This window comes from Metopolophium dirhodum, chromosome 8 (genome assembly GCF_019925205.1).
Source record: "Metopolophium dirhodum isolate CAU chromosome 8, ASM1992520v1, whole genome shotgun sequence".
NCBI classification, from domain to species: Eukaryota; Metazoa; Arthropoda; class Insecta; order Hemiptera; family Aphididae; genus Metopolophium; species Metopolophium dirhodum.
Window position 1 is genome coordinate 18254915 of NC_083567.1, and position 13238 is coordinate 18268152.

A 13238-nucleotide genomic window follows, 5' to 3' on the forward strand; every position below is an offset into this window, starting at 1 on the left:
TACATACATTCTTATCCTTGTATCTTTATATACACAATACTATTAGGCTAACCTATCCTGAATAATATTACAAATACATACTTATATTTTTAATCAATCATACATATTATGTTGAAATAATATAACAATAGTAGAAACTATTATCGACCCATCACTCGGTTCTACAGTTACATAATGAACATGTGAAACATAGTATGATATGCAAACCCACATTAAATCATATACATATTCGTCATTACAAACACCTAAACACATTATATAGATTACATAAATATATATATTATATACATACAATAGGTATATAAAACATTCATATATATTATATATACACATCAATAAGTCACCTACATATAGGCATACACATATATTACTTACATACACACATACTTGTATAATATATCCTTACATATTCTTATATATTTAAACAGTATTCATACATACATACATACATTTACATATATATTTACTTAAACAACATTCATAGACTCGTTCGATTATTTCAAATAATAATTTACATCAAATATTTTCGATATATAATTTATTTGATGACTAAATTCTTAAACATATATTAATTATTATACATTTACAGTAGATACATAAAATATATCACAACATCGTCGTGCATACTGATTCAACGATATGCAATAAACAGCAATTAAATGCAATATAGTACTTATTCATATATAATTTACTCATTTTTTCGTTAAATACGTAGGTAGAATTTATGCTGGAACCTCAAAATATACTCATCAAAGTGAATATATGTTAAAATGTACCAATTTTGATAAAAACATAGCTGTCTGTGTGTAAATACAGAAATCTTGCTAAAATAAGTATAAATATCATAATTTCAATAAAACATATGGAAACATCACAATATTTTAGTAAAAAATAGGGAAAAATCTCATAATTTCGTTAAAATCATGTAATATTATAAAAAATATCATACCCCTGCCTAATTACCGTCAAAGTCATACAGTTTAGTTATTAAATGTATCTAAATGCATGACCACCATTATAACGAGTCTCAACGACCGACACATATCGTCGCACAATAATATAATATTAACCAAGTTTTTTGATTGCCTCATTTGCAGTAAATAAAACCATATACATAAATACTTTACACATATCCATCACACAATTCTAACACAGCTTAAAATCTAGAATATCATATTCTTAAAAGCATTACACAAAAAGTCATTGTTATTTCAAAGATGAAACAAAATCATATTTAAATTCCATGGTTTCAATAATAAAAAGCATATTATTATAGCTTTATCTTCGTCACATATTAGCAAAAACAAAATAAAATGCGCCTACATCAAGCGATGATAATTTTTCACTTAATAATTTCGTATATAGAAAACCATATATGTTTAAATTATTTTTAATGCATATCTTATACGCATAGCCCGGCATTTATTTTATACACAATTTTAGAAATGTATTATTTATACAGTTATATACTACATGGATGCTTATAGCTTATTACTGATACTTTTCATGTATTATTCTATATACTTTGTAAAATAATTATGTAATCACATGTATATTAGTGTATTACCATCACAAGCTTGGAAACATATTTGAAAAAACCATGATTTCTTAGTGAAAATCGGTAAAAATATCATTTCCTTATCAAGATCATGTCTAAGATATTAATAATAACATATAACTAGTTTGCAAATCAATCCATCAATCGTATCGAATTAGATATTAAATACAACTCTACACTATAACAGAACATTTCAGTTCTAAATGGCTGACTTACATCTCTCCAATCTACATTCTAATATGATATTATATCAAGTTTTATGGCTCATACATTATATTATGTTAAGACATGTAAACTTTTCATAAGTTCAATTATAATTATCATAAACTCACTGAAAAAATATATATATAACTAATATTTCGCCTTTAAAAACCGGTACATACATAGTTACCTTTGCTAAAAGTTATTATTTTTGTTTAAATATCTTAAAAACTGTATTCTTAGAACCACACTCGTCAGCTATATAATATAACACCTACACTATCATTTAGAATATTGAAGTTTAGTTTTTTTTTTTCCAAATCTAGATAATAGATTTCCACCGTAGAATACCAATTATTATTATTATTATGACGTCAAGACATCGAGTACTCCATACATAGTTACCTTTGCTAAAAGTTATTATTTTTGTTTAAATATCTTAAAAACTGTATTCTTAGAACCACACTCGTCAGCTATATAATATAACACCTACACTATCATTACAATTTTCACTGATTTTCATCACTATACCTGTCTCGAAACACACAAATCTATAACACTTCGGTCAAGAATAAAGCATTGGTTTTCAGATTAAATATAAGAACACTATATTTTTTTGAGTTTCCATCAACGTAACATATAGATCATATATTTGTCTCCAATTATCGTTAAATACATGAGGGTATTTATGTTGAAACCGTACCCGATCGCTTATATTATAATAAATCATATGATAGGTGGGTAGGTACAAATTATACCTTATATCCATCACTGTCTTAAAACTCATTTACACAAAATACTAGGAATTTATTTTTATGTTTTTAGACTAGATACATAATTATTTTATATACTATTCTATTTACTTTATAAATAATGTAAAACGCATGTATATTGCCATCACAAGTTAGGATATATCTTACCATGTCTACCAGGATAATTATACTCGAGGATGGAATCGATGGGTATCAGTATCCATTGAAGGCTCCCGCTAGTAAGACGTTATCTAATATATAAATGTGAAAATGAAAACCTTTGAGTGATATGTTCTCCGAAACTACTGAACCGATCGTTATGGTTTTTTTTTTTTAATTGAAAAGCTCATTGCGGAGAAGGTTTAAGGCTTTTGATCGATTCTCTAACTTTAAAAACAAAGGAGTTATCAATTATCATAAATAATGACCAGTTACGTTGACTGGGTGGGTGAGGTTCGCGGTACGGCAACGGACGGCGGCTAGACGTGGCCGCCCAAACTTCCCCTTCCATATCACCGTTGCGCGACGTGATAGTTCATATCGTTATTCGTTGCTAATGGAAAACTATAATTATAATTATTTAATTATTATATTATAACTTAAATCAATACCATAGATTAAATATATAAAATAATATAATCTATGTTAATACAAAAAAAACACAATTTCTCGCATATTATAGTATTATCTAATCAATAATAACTCAAGTGCATAAAATAATATAATCTATGTTAATACAAAAAAAACACAATTTCTCGCATATTCTATAGAAATTCACCGCATTATAGTGAACGAATGACGGACCGACCGACATTTTAAGAGAAGCTTCGTAAAAGTCGGAACGCTGCTTAATGTTTGTGCATCGACTATCGATGAATTGTCGAATATTCAAGATGCCTGCATTTAAATAGTAAACAGTACTAATAATAAGTAAATTACTAATAATAACTTACTTTTAATTTAATTTAATTTCTATAATTTTTAAATTTTTATTCGTTTCTTTTAATTATTAAAATTTATCACAATGAAAAGGAAAATTAATTTAGGTCGTTCATCGAATATAATAAAACGTCAACGTTTACTTAGATTAAGTCAAAATAACTCGCCAGATAAATGCAATATTAACAGCGATAATAATGATGATAATATAAATAATATATCTGTTACCAATAGTGTTGGTAGTATTAATGAAAACAATATTAATAACAACGAAAATTTAGATGAACCACAAGTTCCATGGCGTCGCCGTGAAATGTCGGCATTTACTTATGATAAATTAATAGATTATAAAAATAATTCTCACGTTATCATTGGAAATATGAATTTAAAATGTAATTATTGTCGTGCATTGAAATGGTCCAAAGAGCCTGCAGGTTTTTGTTGTTCAGGAGGAAAAGTTGTTTTGGAAGACATTGCTGATCCACCCGAACCATTAAAAAGTCTCTTAAATTTTTCTCACAATAATTCAAAACATTTTTTTTACATGATACGTGTTTATAATTTGGCTTTTCAAATTACATCGTTTGGTGCAACAGAAATTAGACATGGAAATTTCATGCCAACATTTAAAGTTCAAGGTCAAGTCTATCATTTGGCTGGTTCTTTATTACCCACCGGTATTGAAGAACCAAAGTTTTAAGGCTATATATAAATGAATGTTTGTATGTAGATTAGACCTCTGGGAAGAAGATTGTCTGATTTAAAAAGGATTAAATTTGGTTTTATTTTATTCATCGGATTTTAGTAGGGTTAGGTTAGGTTAGGATTTTGTATTAATTGATTATATTATTAATCCACCGTAGGTGGAGTTAAGGAAAAACGACAAACATGGTATAACTTTGATACTTTAGAGTTAATTTATACACTTATGTACAAACAGCACGGGGTCCGCGATCTACCGCAGGTAGATTGCCTACCTGATAGTCAGAATTTTTATTCCGGGCAACAGAAAAGTTAAGATAAATCTAGAATATCATACATCGAATATAAAATAACTCATTAAACAGTTTGTACATTTAACGGGCAACGAAGTGCACAGGATCAGCTAGTAATATATATCTATATATTATAATATAGCGCAATAGCAATCGCGTGAATTATGTCGTCAGCTATTCTAGATATCCAGTGCGTGCTAGGTCCGAACTCGAAATACACGATAAAAGAAATGTCGGTAGTGGACTTAGAGGGGTTGGCTAGTCAACACTGGATTTTTAAACACTCGCGAACACCCAATACGGCGAAAATCGAAGATGTCAATATGTCGCTGTTTCGCCACTATCACCAACTTTCATCGGATTGTGGAGATGTCCAATATACAGAAATCCCGCGGATTTTGAATTCGCTACATTTCGAATGCATTTACGTGAAAGGCGAGGAAAAGCGGCAGATCATAGAAGGATTCCTTCCCGATGTCAAAATTTGCGAGATGGGTGCAGATTTGGACTGTCCACGACTAGATCAACTACACGAGTCCGGTTTTGTCGGAAATATACAACACGAACCGTGTTGTTTACACCATAAGAATTTAAATCATACACAGTGTACATATAACCGAGTTTTCAAATTGTTGAAATGGTTTAAAAAAAATACGTGAAATAATATGCTGTATAATATATAATATTTCTGAAATAAATGTAAATTATATTATATAATCGTGTACGGTGTTTTATTACACAAATATGTGTGTGTATTTATGTATATATATATATATATATATATATATAATTGGCATCTGGGTTCTACGTCCACACGGTCTCACGGCCGACTCCGCATTCCTTAACAATTCTTTTAAAAATAATTTGTAGAATAATATAATATAATTTCTATATACACGATATCATTATATTCCACCCTTAAATTTATATTATGGGTACGAATATCGAGATTTTACCACACAAATAAGCCACATCTGGGTGGACATTGACGGGGTATGAAGTACCCCGCCAGCCTACGTCGGTGACCCTGCGGACGCACATGGTCAAGACAGTGATCGTCGGACGATCCGGCGGATGCACGTGGTCAAGACAACGCATTCCGGTATACGACGCGCAGGATCCGCTCAAGGATCGACCCTTTTTTACTGTAATTTACACATGTGTGTATATCAATCGGTGTACCCGCTCAAAATTGCGCACGCCGAACGGTGTAGGTGGGGGTGGACGTCGATGACGATAATTTTGGACGCTTAACCGCTGTCCACTCAATATTAAATCAGTCCTATTTTCTCTGCAGTACATAACAGACCTCTCCAGATATTATCAGTCGCCAGTTCAATTCATAAATATTACAACACCTCCGTACGAATAAAGTGAGTTTTATTTAATTATTATTATATACTGTTTAAGTCTGATGCCGGCGGTGAATTTTTATATCTTATGTAAAATTAACAGACAATATTTTTATTTTTTTTTAGTTCTACATTCATTATCATTCAACGACGACATTACACGACACTACACACACGTCTTATTTGTCAGAAATCTATGTGAGTTAATTTTTACCTACTCTAATAATAAAAATGGCTATTCTCGCTATGCGACTGCGTTTAAATAATTTACTTTTTTTTCTAACGTTTATTTTTTCTGTTCACAGTTAATTATGGATGTTTTAAATTCGCTCCAGCGGCAGGCTAATGTGTTGAATCTATCTATCGGAGAGCTGACAAAGGATGTCGAATACCGTGTACAATCAATGAATAATGTGGAGACGAAATTTGGGACGGCTGTGGCGTGCGTCTTACAAGATCCGGCTGGCGGTGGGACAATCAACGTATTTCTCCCCAAGTCGATGCAATTGTCGAGTGATGAAATACGACGGTACAATCAACATGAGGTTGACCCAGTGAACCTCATTTTTCGGGGGATGAGTAAAAGGAGTTTTATTATTACATTCGTACCCGCTTAAGCTCGTTTTTCGGGTGATGTCTAATGTAACTTTAAAAAAAAAAAATTATAAATATTTGTATGTCTTGTTTAATAAAAAAATTTAAAAATATGTTATTATTCTCATTTTATCTAGATCTTATAATTTTAAGGGACGTATAATATAATTATATACATTTAACAAGTTATATAATTATTCTGTCCGAGATGAGTTGGTTTTAAAAAATATATTATTTAAAAATTATTATAAGGTTTATCCTCTTAAATATGAGGTGGTGGTGAAATATTTTATATTTATAAGGTTTTATTAAATATTTATAAGGTTTATATTAATAACAATATCGATACGCATTTAATGAGTCGTATAATATTTACATATAATAATTATAAAGAGTACTCGACGTCTTGACGTCATAATAATAATAATTGGTATTCTACGGTGATAATCTATTATCTAGATTTGGGGAAAAAAAAAGAGAGACTTCAGTGTTCTAAATAATAATATTTTATTTACACAAAATTACAACTACATTTCTGAGTTAAATTTCGATAGCATTTTTTTTTTTCCAGTGTTTTTCTCGATCCCACCCTGAGTCACTGATACAGCCAGATTGTTCGTTATCTGAAAATATGAGTAATTTTATAGTAATTCTATTGCGATTTTATTTATACATTAATACTTACGTAGTGCATCTCCACCGCTTGCGAAATTGCCGGATATCAGGAACATATCGAAAACAGGTGGGATATACCAATCCGGCGTCGAGCACGGAAATGGTTGTCCGTCCGGTTCCCAAGAATCGGGAGATTTCCACGGAAATCGCTGGCCGGGATTAAATCCTAACGATTCTTGCACGACCTCGGGTTCGACTATACGTAGCGTATAGTCATCCGGATTGTAAGTCTCTCGAAATAATTGCGGTGACTAAAAATAAAATTAATTTTAATTTAAGTAGAGTGGTACAAAATAATAAAACTTACCATGCATCGAGTCTTGGGAACACGGTTGAAAAACGAACACTCCTCTGACGACATATTAATATATCGTATTATTACACATTTGTAAATGGTTAACTCCAAAGACTGACTGATGAAGTGCTAGCCATCAGAACACCGCCGTATGTAGACATATAAATCCTCGCTCCACCCAGTTCACTTCTTATCGCAGTGCGAATGAGTAGGGTTTTTTTAAAAATAATAATAATAATGTTGTCAATACCTCGGTATAATATATAGGATAAGTATGTATGCAGATAAGGGTGAGTATAAGATAACATAAGATAATGAAAAGGATTGAAAGATGAATCTGTGATACTAAAATAATAATAATTTAAAAAAAACGAGATTAAATATAAAAACGGTGTAACGGTATAATATTTTAGCATCGTACACTCACATATTTTTATATACAACAGGGGTATTTCACGATTATACAATTTATACAGATATTTTAATAGGTTATAAATATATATATATGTATATACAGATATGAGATCATTTAACAATAATAATAATAATAATACTAATAACAATAATAATAATAACAATGATAATAATAATTTAGTAATTTGCGAGGTAATGTCCGTGTGCGTACGTACAAATGTTATCTGGTAGCACATACCGTTTATCATCGGCCCTGTTTAAAACTAGTTTCATAGATCTTATTGTGCGTAACTCGTGCTTAAACGAGCGTATAGAGACATTTTCCCTATACGGCGTGAACGGCATGTAGCTGTAAACGTGGGATGGAGGTGTGACCGCCGCCGCCGCCGTGGAACGAGTTGCAGAGGTTGAGGCGTTCCGATGTATTTGGGCGACAGCTTTCAGCGCAGAGTCGGCGGCGAACATTTTTCCCATACTAGCGTCGAATTCGTCGTCGCACTCGTCGGATTCCGCATCGTCGTCCACGTCGGCGAATAAGCACCGCTTATGTTCGGCGAAAGTGAGGTGGTTTCTGATCACGTGTCCCATAACACCCTTCGCACGAATTGTGACCTCCTGTTCCACGTCATAGGCATACGATTTGGATCGTAAAGCTACGAATTCGTAGACCGTCCTGGAACCACACTCGAATTTGAATAGGCCCGGAATACGTTTCCGTGCAGTTGTGTAACACTTATGATCTTGAGGGAAATTTGAGGTGTCCATAAACTCCATCAAATTGGGATTTTTTATTAGGTCAGCGAAGAAATTGTTCGTCGTCACGCGGTAGAATAGTGAATCTGAAACATGTAATAATAATAATAATATTATATAAAAACTGCATAAGTCTGCACGAATTTTATATAGACGTACCAGTATCGGTATAAAGCAGCTCGATCTTATCTCCGTAATGTCGTTTCATAACATCGTAATGAAACCCGTACATCAAAACTTTGCTCAGTTCTAGTACGGCGAATCCTATGTATATCGGCTTACAAAAATCTACTTCTTTATTATGTTGTGTGACCACCGAGAGATTTTCATTATATGTCGTACAGTACTTGAACGTCGGTCGGTTTATTAGCTTCCGCATCCTGCGCGGGCATGATACAAGCTCTAGGTCGAATCGTAGACGCATGTTCTCCATTGTTTTCCCTGCGTACACACAGTAGACGTTATGCAAAGTTTAAGTAGTTCAAAGTTCGGAAAAAAATAAAAAAAAATTTTTTTTTTTTGTAAAATTTATAAATAACATACCGAACACGGAATTGTTTAAATCTTTAAAAAACTTTTCTTCGAATTTGTTGATCGCCCGCCTGCGTAATTCCGTGTTGAGGTTTATATACGGGGCCAGCCATGGAGATTGTCGGAACTCCAACACTCGGTGCGTCTGAAATGTACAAAAAAGTTAATAAGATCTGTATACGCATTATAATAATATTAATAATCACTTTTTCGACTACGACACCGTTGGCCATGGCTTGTTTCAAATTCATATAATGAACCACGTAGTTCTCTTTCCGCAGAAATGTAACCATCGACTTTCGAACGGTTGACCCTGTCGGTATACTGGCGTGGGGCAGGAACGGCATATCATTGTGGGGGACATGTAGATTTTGAGGATAAGAAATGTCGACTTCGTAAAATCTACCAACGTCATCCGTCTCGCGCATCCATTGTAGCTGGTCGAGGGCAACTTCGGGGTTTCCCGGATACCACACGAAATCACTAATCGGCATATACTTGCACATCGCATACCCGTACAAATTGTTTGCTAGAAGGAGGAAAAATTGATTAATATACACGTAAATATATAATTTATATTTTGATAATCACCATCAAGGTATATGAGCGATGTGTTCGGTTCTTCAGCATTGTATCCAGGCGTCTCCGGATTGTTGGCGCGCGCGTGATGCTTGCTGGCCTGCACGAGTCCGCCTCTCGTGCCACCCTCTATGAATAAGATTTTCTCGAAATCCGTCAAAAGTTCAAGTCGAACTTTCGTAAAGTGTAACATACAATCAAAACTGAAGCCGGGTAATGTGTAGTAATGCGCTGGGTCCAGGTGATATGTGGCCATACAAATATCCCTGAAATTTTCAAACACGTCGGCGCTTATCAACACATCGACTTTGAGATACAAATCACTATAAGCGCCGAGCGTTGTGCAGCCGAAGTGATTCCACACCCGTATCGCGTGATCGTAGTCTTCGTCACACACGTGCGTCTCCGTCAAGGCGCTGTAGAATAGGGACTTATCCGGTAACGATGATACTTGTAATTTATCCCACGAATCTGTATACTCGTATGGATAAACCCCTTTCCGTGTGACCAACGGCATCTCCGAAGGGTTGAACACTTTCGCAACTTCGCGAAACTTGCTGAAGTTTGCGGTGGTGAGGTTCTCCGCCAAGTGCGCCAAGCTCGACGCCATGAACCGACACGTGTATACAATCCTGACGGAGAACGAGTTATTTATATAATTTGAAAATGAAATATACTTCTCCTCGGTGTTCGCGATTACGGATATTCGACTATTGTCGTCGTTCGCCAAATTTGTCACGATAAAATGAGCGTCATAGTTGGACAGATTATGCAGAAAACACAGTACGAAATTAGGTGTTTTTAATTTGAGGTTGCACGTGTTACACAATGTTTTTAGAAAACGACCCGACAAGTGATCGTGATGTGCAGTTTTACAGTTACGCTCGCTAAACGTACAGCTGCACAAGTCACACATCGCCTTGGCGCCATGCTCGCGACCATCCCCAACACTCATAATAATCGGTACGTTGACTTCCTTATATAATCTGGCTATCTTTTCGCCCACATCGAGGACTCCGCGGACAAAACGCACGGCCACATCGTCATCGGTCGCCGAGCCACGGTAAATGACCGGAGCTCGCGGTATGTCGTACTGGTCGAACAATTCTGTCGGTACCCCCTCCGCCGCGACAACATGGTACCCGTAGCTCATCGGATGGTGTTCGTGTATCACAGTGGTATTCGCGCCTTGTTTCCGGTCAGTTTTCAGTAGTAAGGCTTCGAAGTCCGCGTACACTACGAACGGTAGGCGTTCAGTCTTACACCACGCCTCGAATTTAAGCGTGTCCCCTTCTTTAGGCATCAGAGGCACGACCGGTTTGTGTACGCCGCACAGCAACCGGTGCTTCTCCAGCGCCCGCTCTCCGTATAATTTATATTGTAATGGGCGGTCCTCAAAACTGGCAAAGCACCGTTTGCAGTAAAACAATCGATGTTGGTGATTATTTTTTTGCGAACTGGCTAAGCGTGAAAAATTGGAAATAAACGCGTAATGATTATCGCCATCCTTTCCGGCGAGAAAGAGCAGGTCGAAATGATCCGCTTTTTCCTCGTCCGCGATTCGCAACGGGTATGCGACAGATTGTGTGGTCGACTTTTTATTGTTTTTATTTTTATTTTTCACGCATTTTCTTACGCCGTATACATTAACGGACGTACCGGGATTCGACTTTTCAAATAACTTTATCTCCGACACGGGGGTGGGAGTTGATAGCGTTGAAAAGTCATAGCGGTGTTCTTGCCTCGAATAATTCGCGCCTACTATCGTGCGATTGTCATGTGGTACATGCTTGACTAGGATCGCCCACTTGAAACATTGCCGGTCGATATTTTGAGGGTTGATAACGGCATTCCGGTTGAGAATACTTTCCGGCAACGGTAAGTACGACGATCCCCCCATAGGCGTGTACTCGTACACACCCAAGAGCAGACCATCGATACACGATAAGGCGAACCCGCTATACTTTCCGGCGTAACAATCTTCTTCGGCCAGGAGCGTTGAGAAATCGCGATCGATCAAACGCTCGACATTACTGTGCACGTATAATTCGCGGGCCGAAGTTTTAAATGCGCGATTTTGAGCCGAATTATGTAAGTTGGGTACGACGTATGTGGCCTCTAATTTCAAGTTGTATTTGACCGGGTTAATACGTACGCACCCTCGTAATTTTGCGATTAATTCGGACTTTATCGAGTTGAGGAACGCGCGGTAACTGGACACGTTATCGACATTTTTCCTAAAATACCACACGACCGTGCGGTTAAGCGACGACTCAATCTCAATAAAGCCGGGTGTATTAACCTTTTGCATGCGGGCATTTTTCCGTTTAATATTTTTCCTCGAATTTTCCGTATGAGCGACAAATTCCCCGGCTGGTGGTGGTGAAAGCGAAAGTGGTAGTGCAGCGCTCGCGGGGGATCTTTCGTCGGGTCCATCAAATATAGTCTGTGCGGGTGGCGGGGAAACGATAACCGGCGTGCGGGACATGGATGGTGAGGCTTGAGGTTGGGGAGTAGGTATGCTCGCACGACGGCGGCGTCTCGGGATGTCCGTCGGAGCCAGAACATCTGGCCGAGCATGCGGTGTAGTGGCGGGGGGTGCCCACTTTATGACTGATGCGCGACCTAACATATATTATTAATATTAAGATAGTGTCGTTATTATTATTATTTATAAGAGAAAAAAATGATTTACCCATTGCACCACCTATCCGTACAGCACTGTGGAATTCTGGAGTGTTTTCAGCGATCTCTATTTTAAAAATAATTTAATTAATAACCCAAGTAAACTATTGTCGACCCGAAAAAATACACATACAATGTTTTTTTTTCGGGTCGATAGCGAATAATATTCAATGTACTTACTATGACGATTTTGAACGTGGATATTAAGATTGTTCCGCTGGACGAACGTCTTGAGACATATCCCGCACGAAATCACCGATCCATCGTGGGTTTTAGCGTGTCTGTTCAGATCGCGCTTATGAACGTACACTTTTTCACATATCACGCAGTTAAACATTTTTAAATATTTAATACTAGAGAAGTTATTTTAACAGAGTGAGCGAGGTAATACGAATGTACACCAGTTAACGTCGAGCTGCACTGCCCGTCTGATCTGTAGGACATATGCGGCTGCGGAGGACCCGAATATCGGATGTGGTGGTGGGTGGGTGGGTGGCGAGGGGTATCCAACATTATCTATAAAGGCTGTAGAAATATTCGGCCGCTAGTACTAAGCGGCGCTGGCATATAATACATTTCATAATTATCGGTCGCAATATGTACAACATGTGTTGACAACGATAACGATACTAGCGGCGGCGGTAATATCCCGCGCATATTCTGCCTATGACGGACAAGACTGTTATCTGATAACTGGGGGGATAACAAAATATTGTATCACCGTTCAAATATTTTAATTTATATTATTATTATCTGCATATAACTTACAGTGCCCGCTAGCTTAAGCTATCACTGTATAACCGACAGTTGCTTACAGACGGTTACACTGGCTAGAAGTGTCTTATTCACGTTTAAACGTTAACAGCTAGAACATATTATTTACGATTTAATATATTTTCATACGTTTCATTTGCA

The 13238-nt window shown here is 36.0% G+C and overlaps 1 protein-coding gene across 1 annotated transcript; it reads right to left on the reverse strand.

The window, feature by feature from the left end:
- Positions 1 to 7952: 7952 nt before the first annotated feature.
- LOC132951341 (uncharacterized) lies at positions 7953 to 8760 on the reverse strand. Its single transcript, XM_061023162.1, has 2 exons — positions 8688 to 8760; positions 7953 to 8614 (listed from the first exon to the last, which is right to left on the reverse strand). The coding sequence occupies exons 1-2, from the start codon at positions 8758 to 8760 to the stop codon at positions 7953 to 7955; spliced, it is 735 nt and encodes a 244-aa protein (XP_060879145.1).
- Positions 8761 to 13238: the final 4478 nt, after the last annotated feature.

What these genes read in the sequence shown, in the direction of transcription:
- LOC132951341 (XM_061023162.1), bottom strand. Translation starts at nt 8,760, where the DNA reads ATGTACGGGTTTCATTACGATGTTATGAAACGACATTACGGAGATAAG. An exon ending in GCTGCTTTATACCGATACTG is followed by an intron (nt 8,615 to 8,687) that starts GTACGTCTATAT and finishes TACATGTTTCAG; the next exon opens with ATTCACTATTCTACCGCGTG.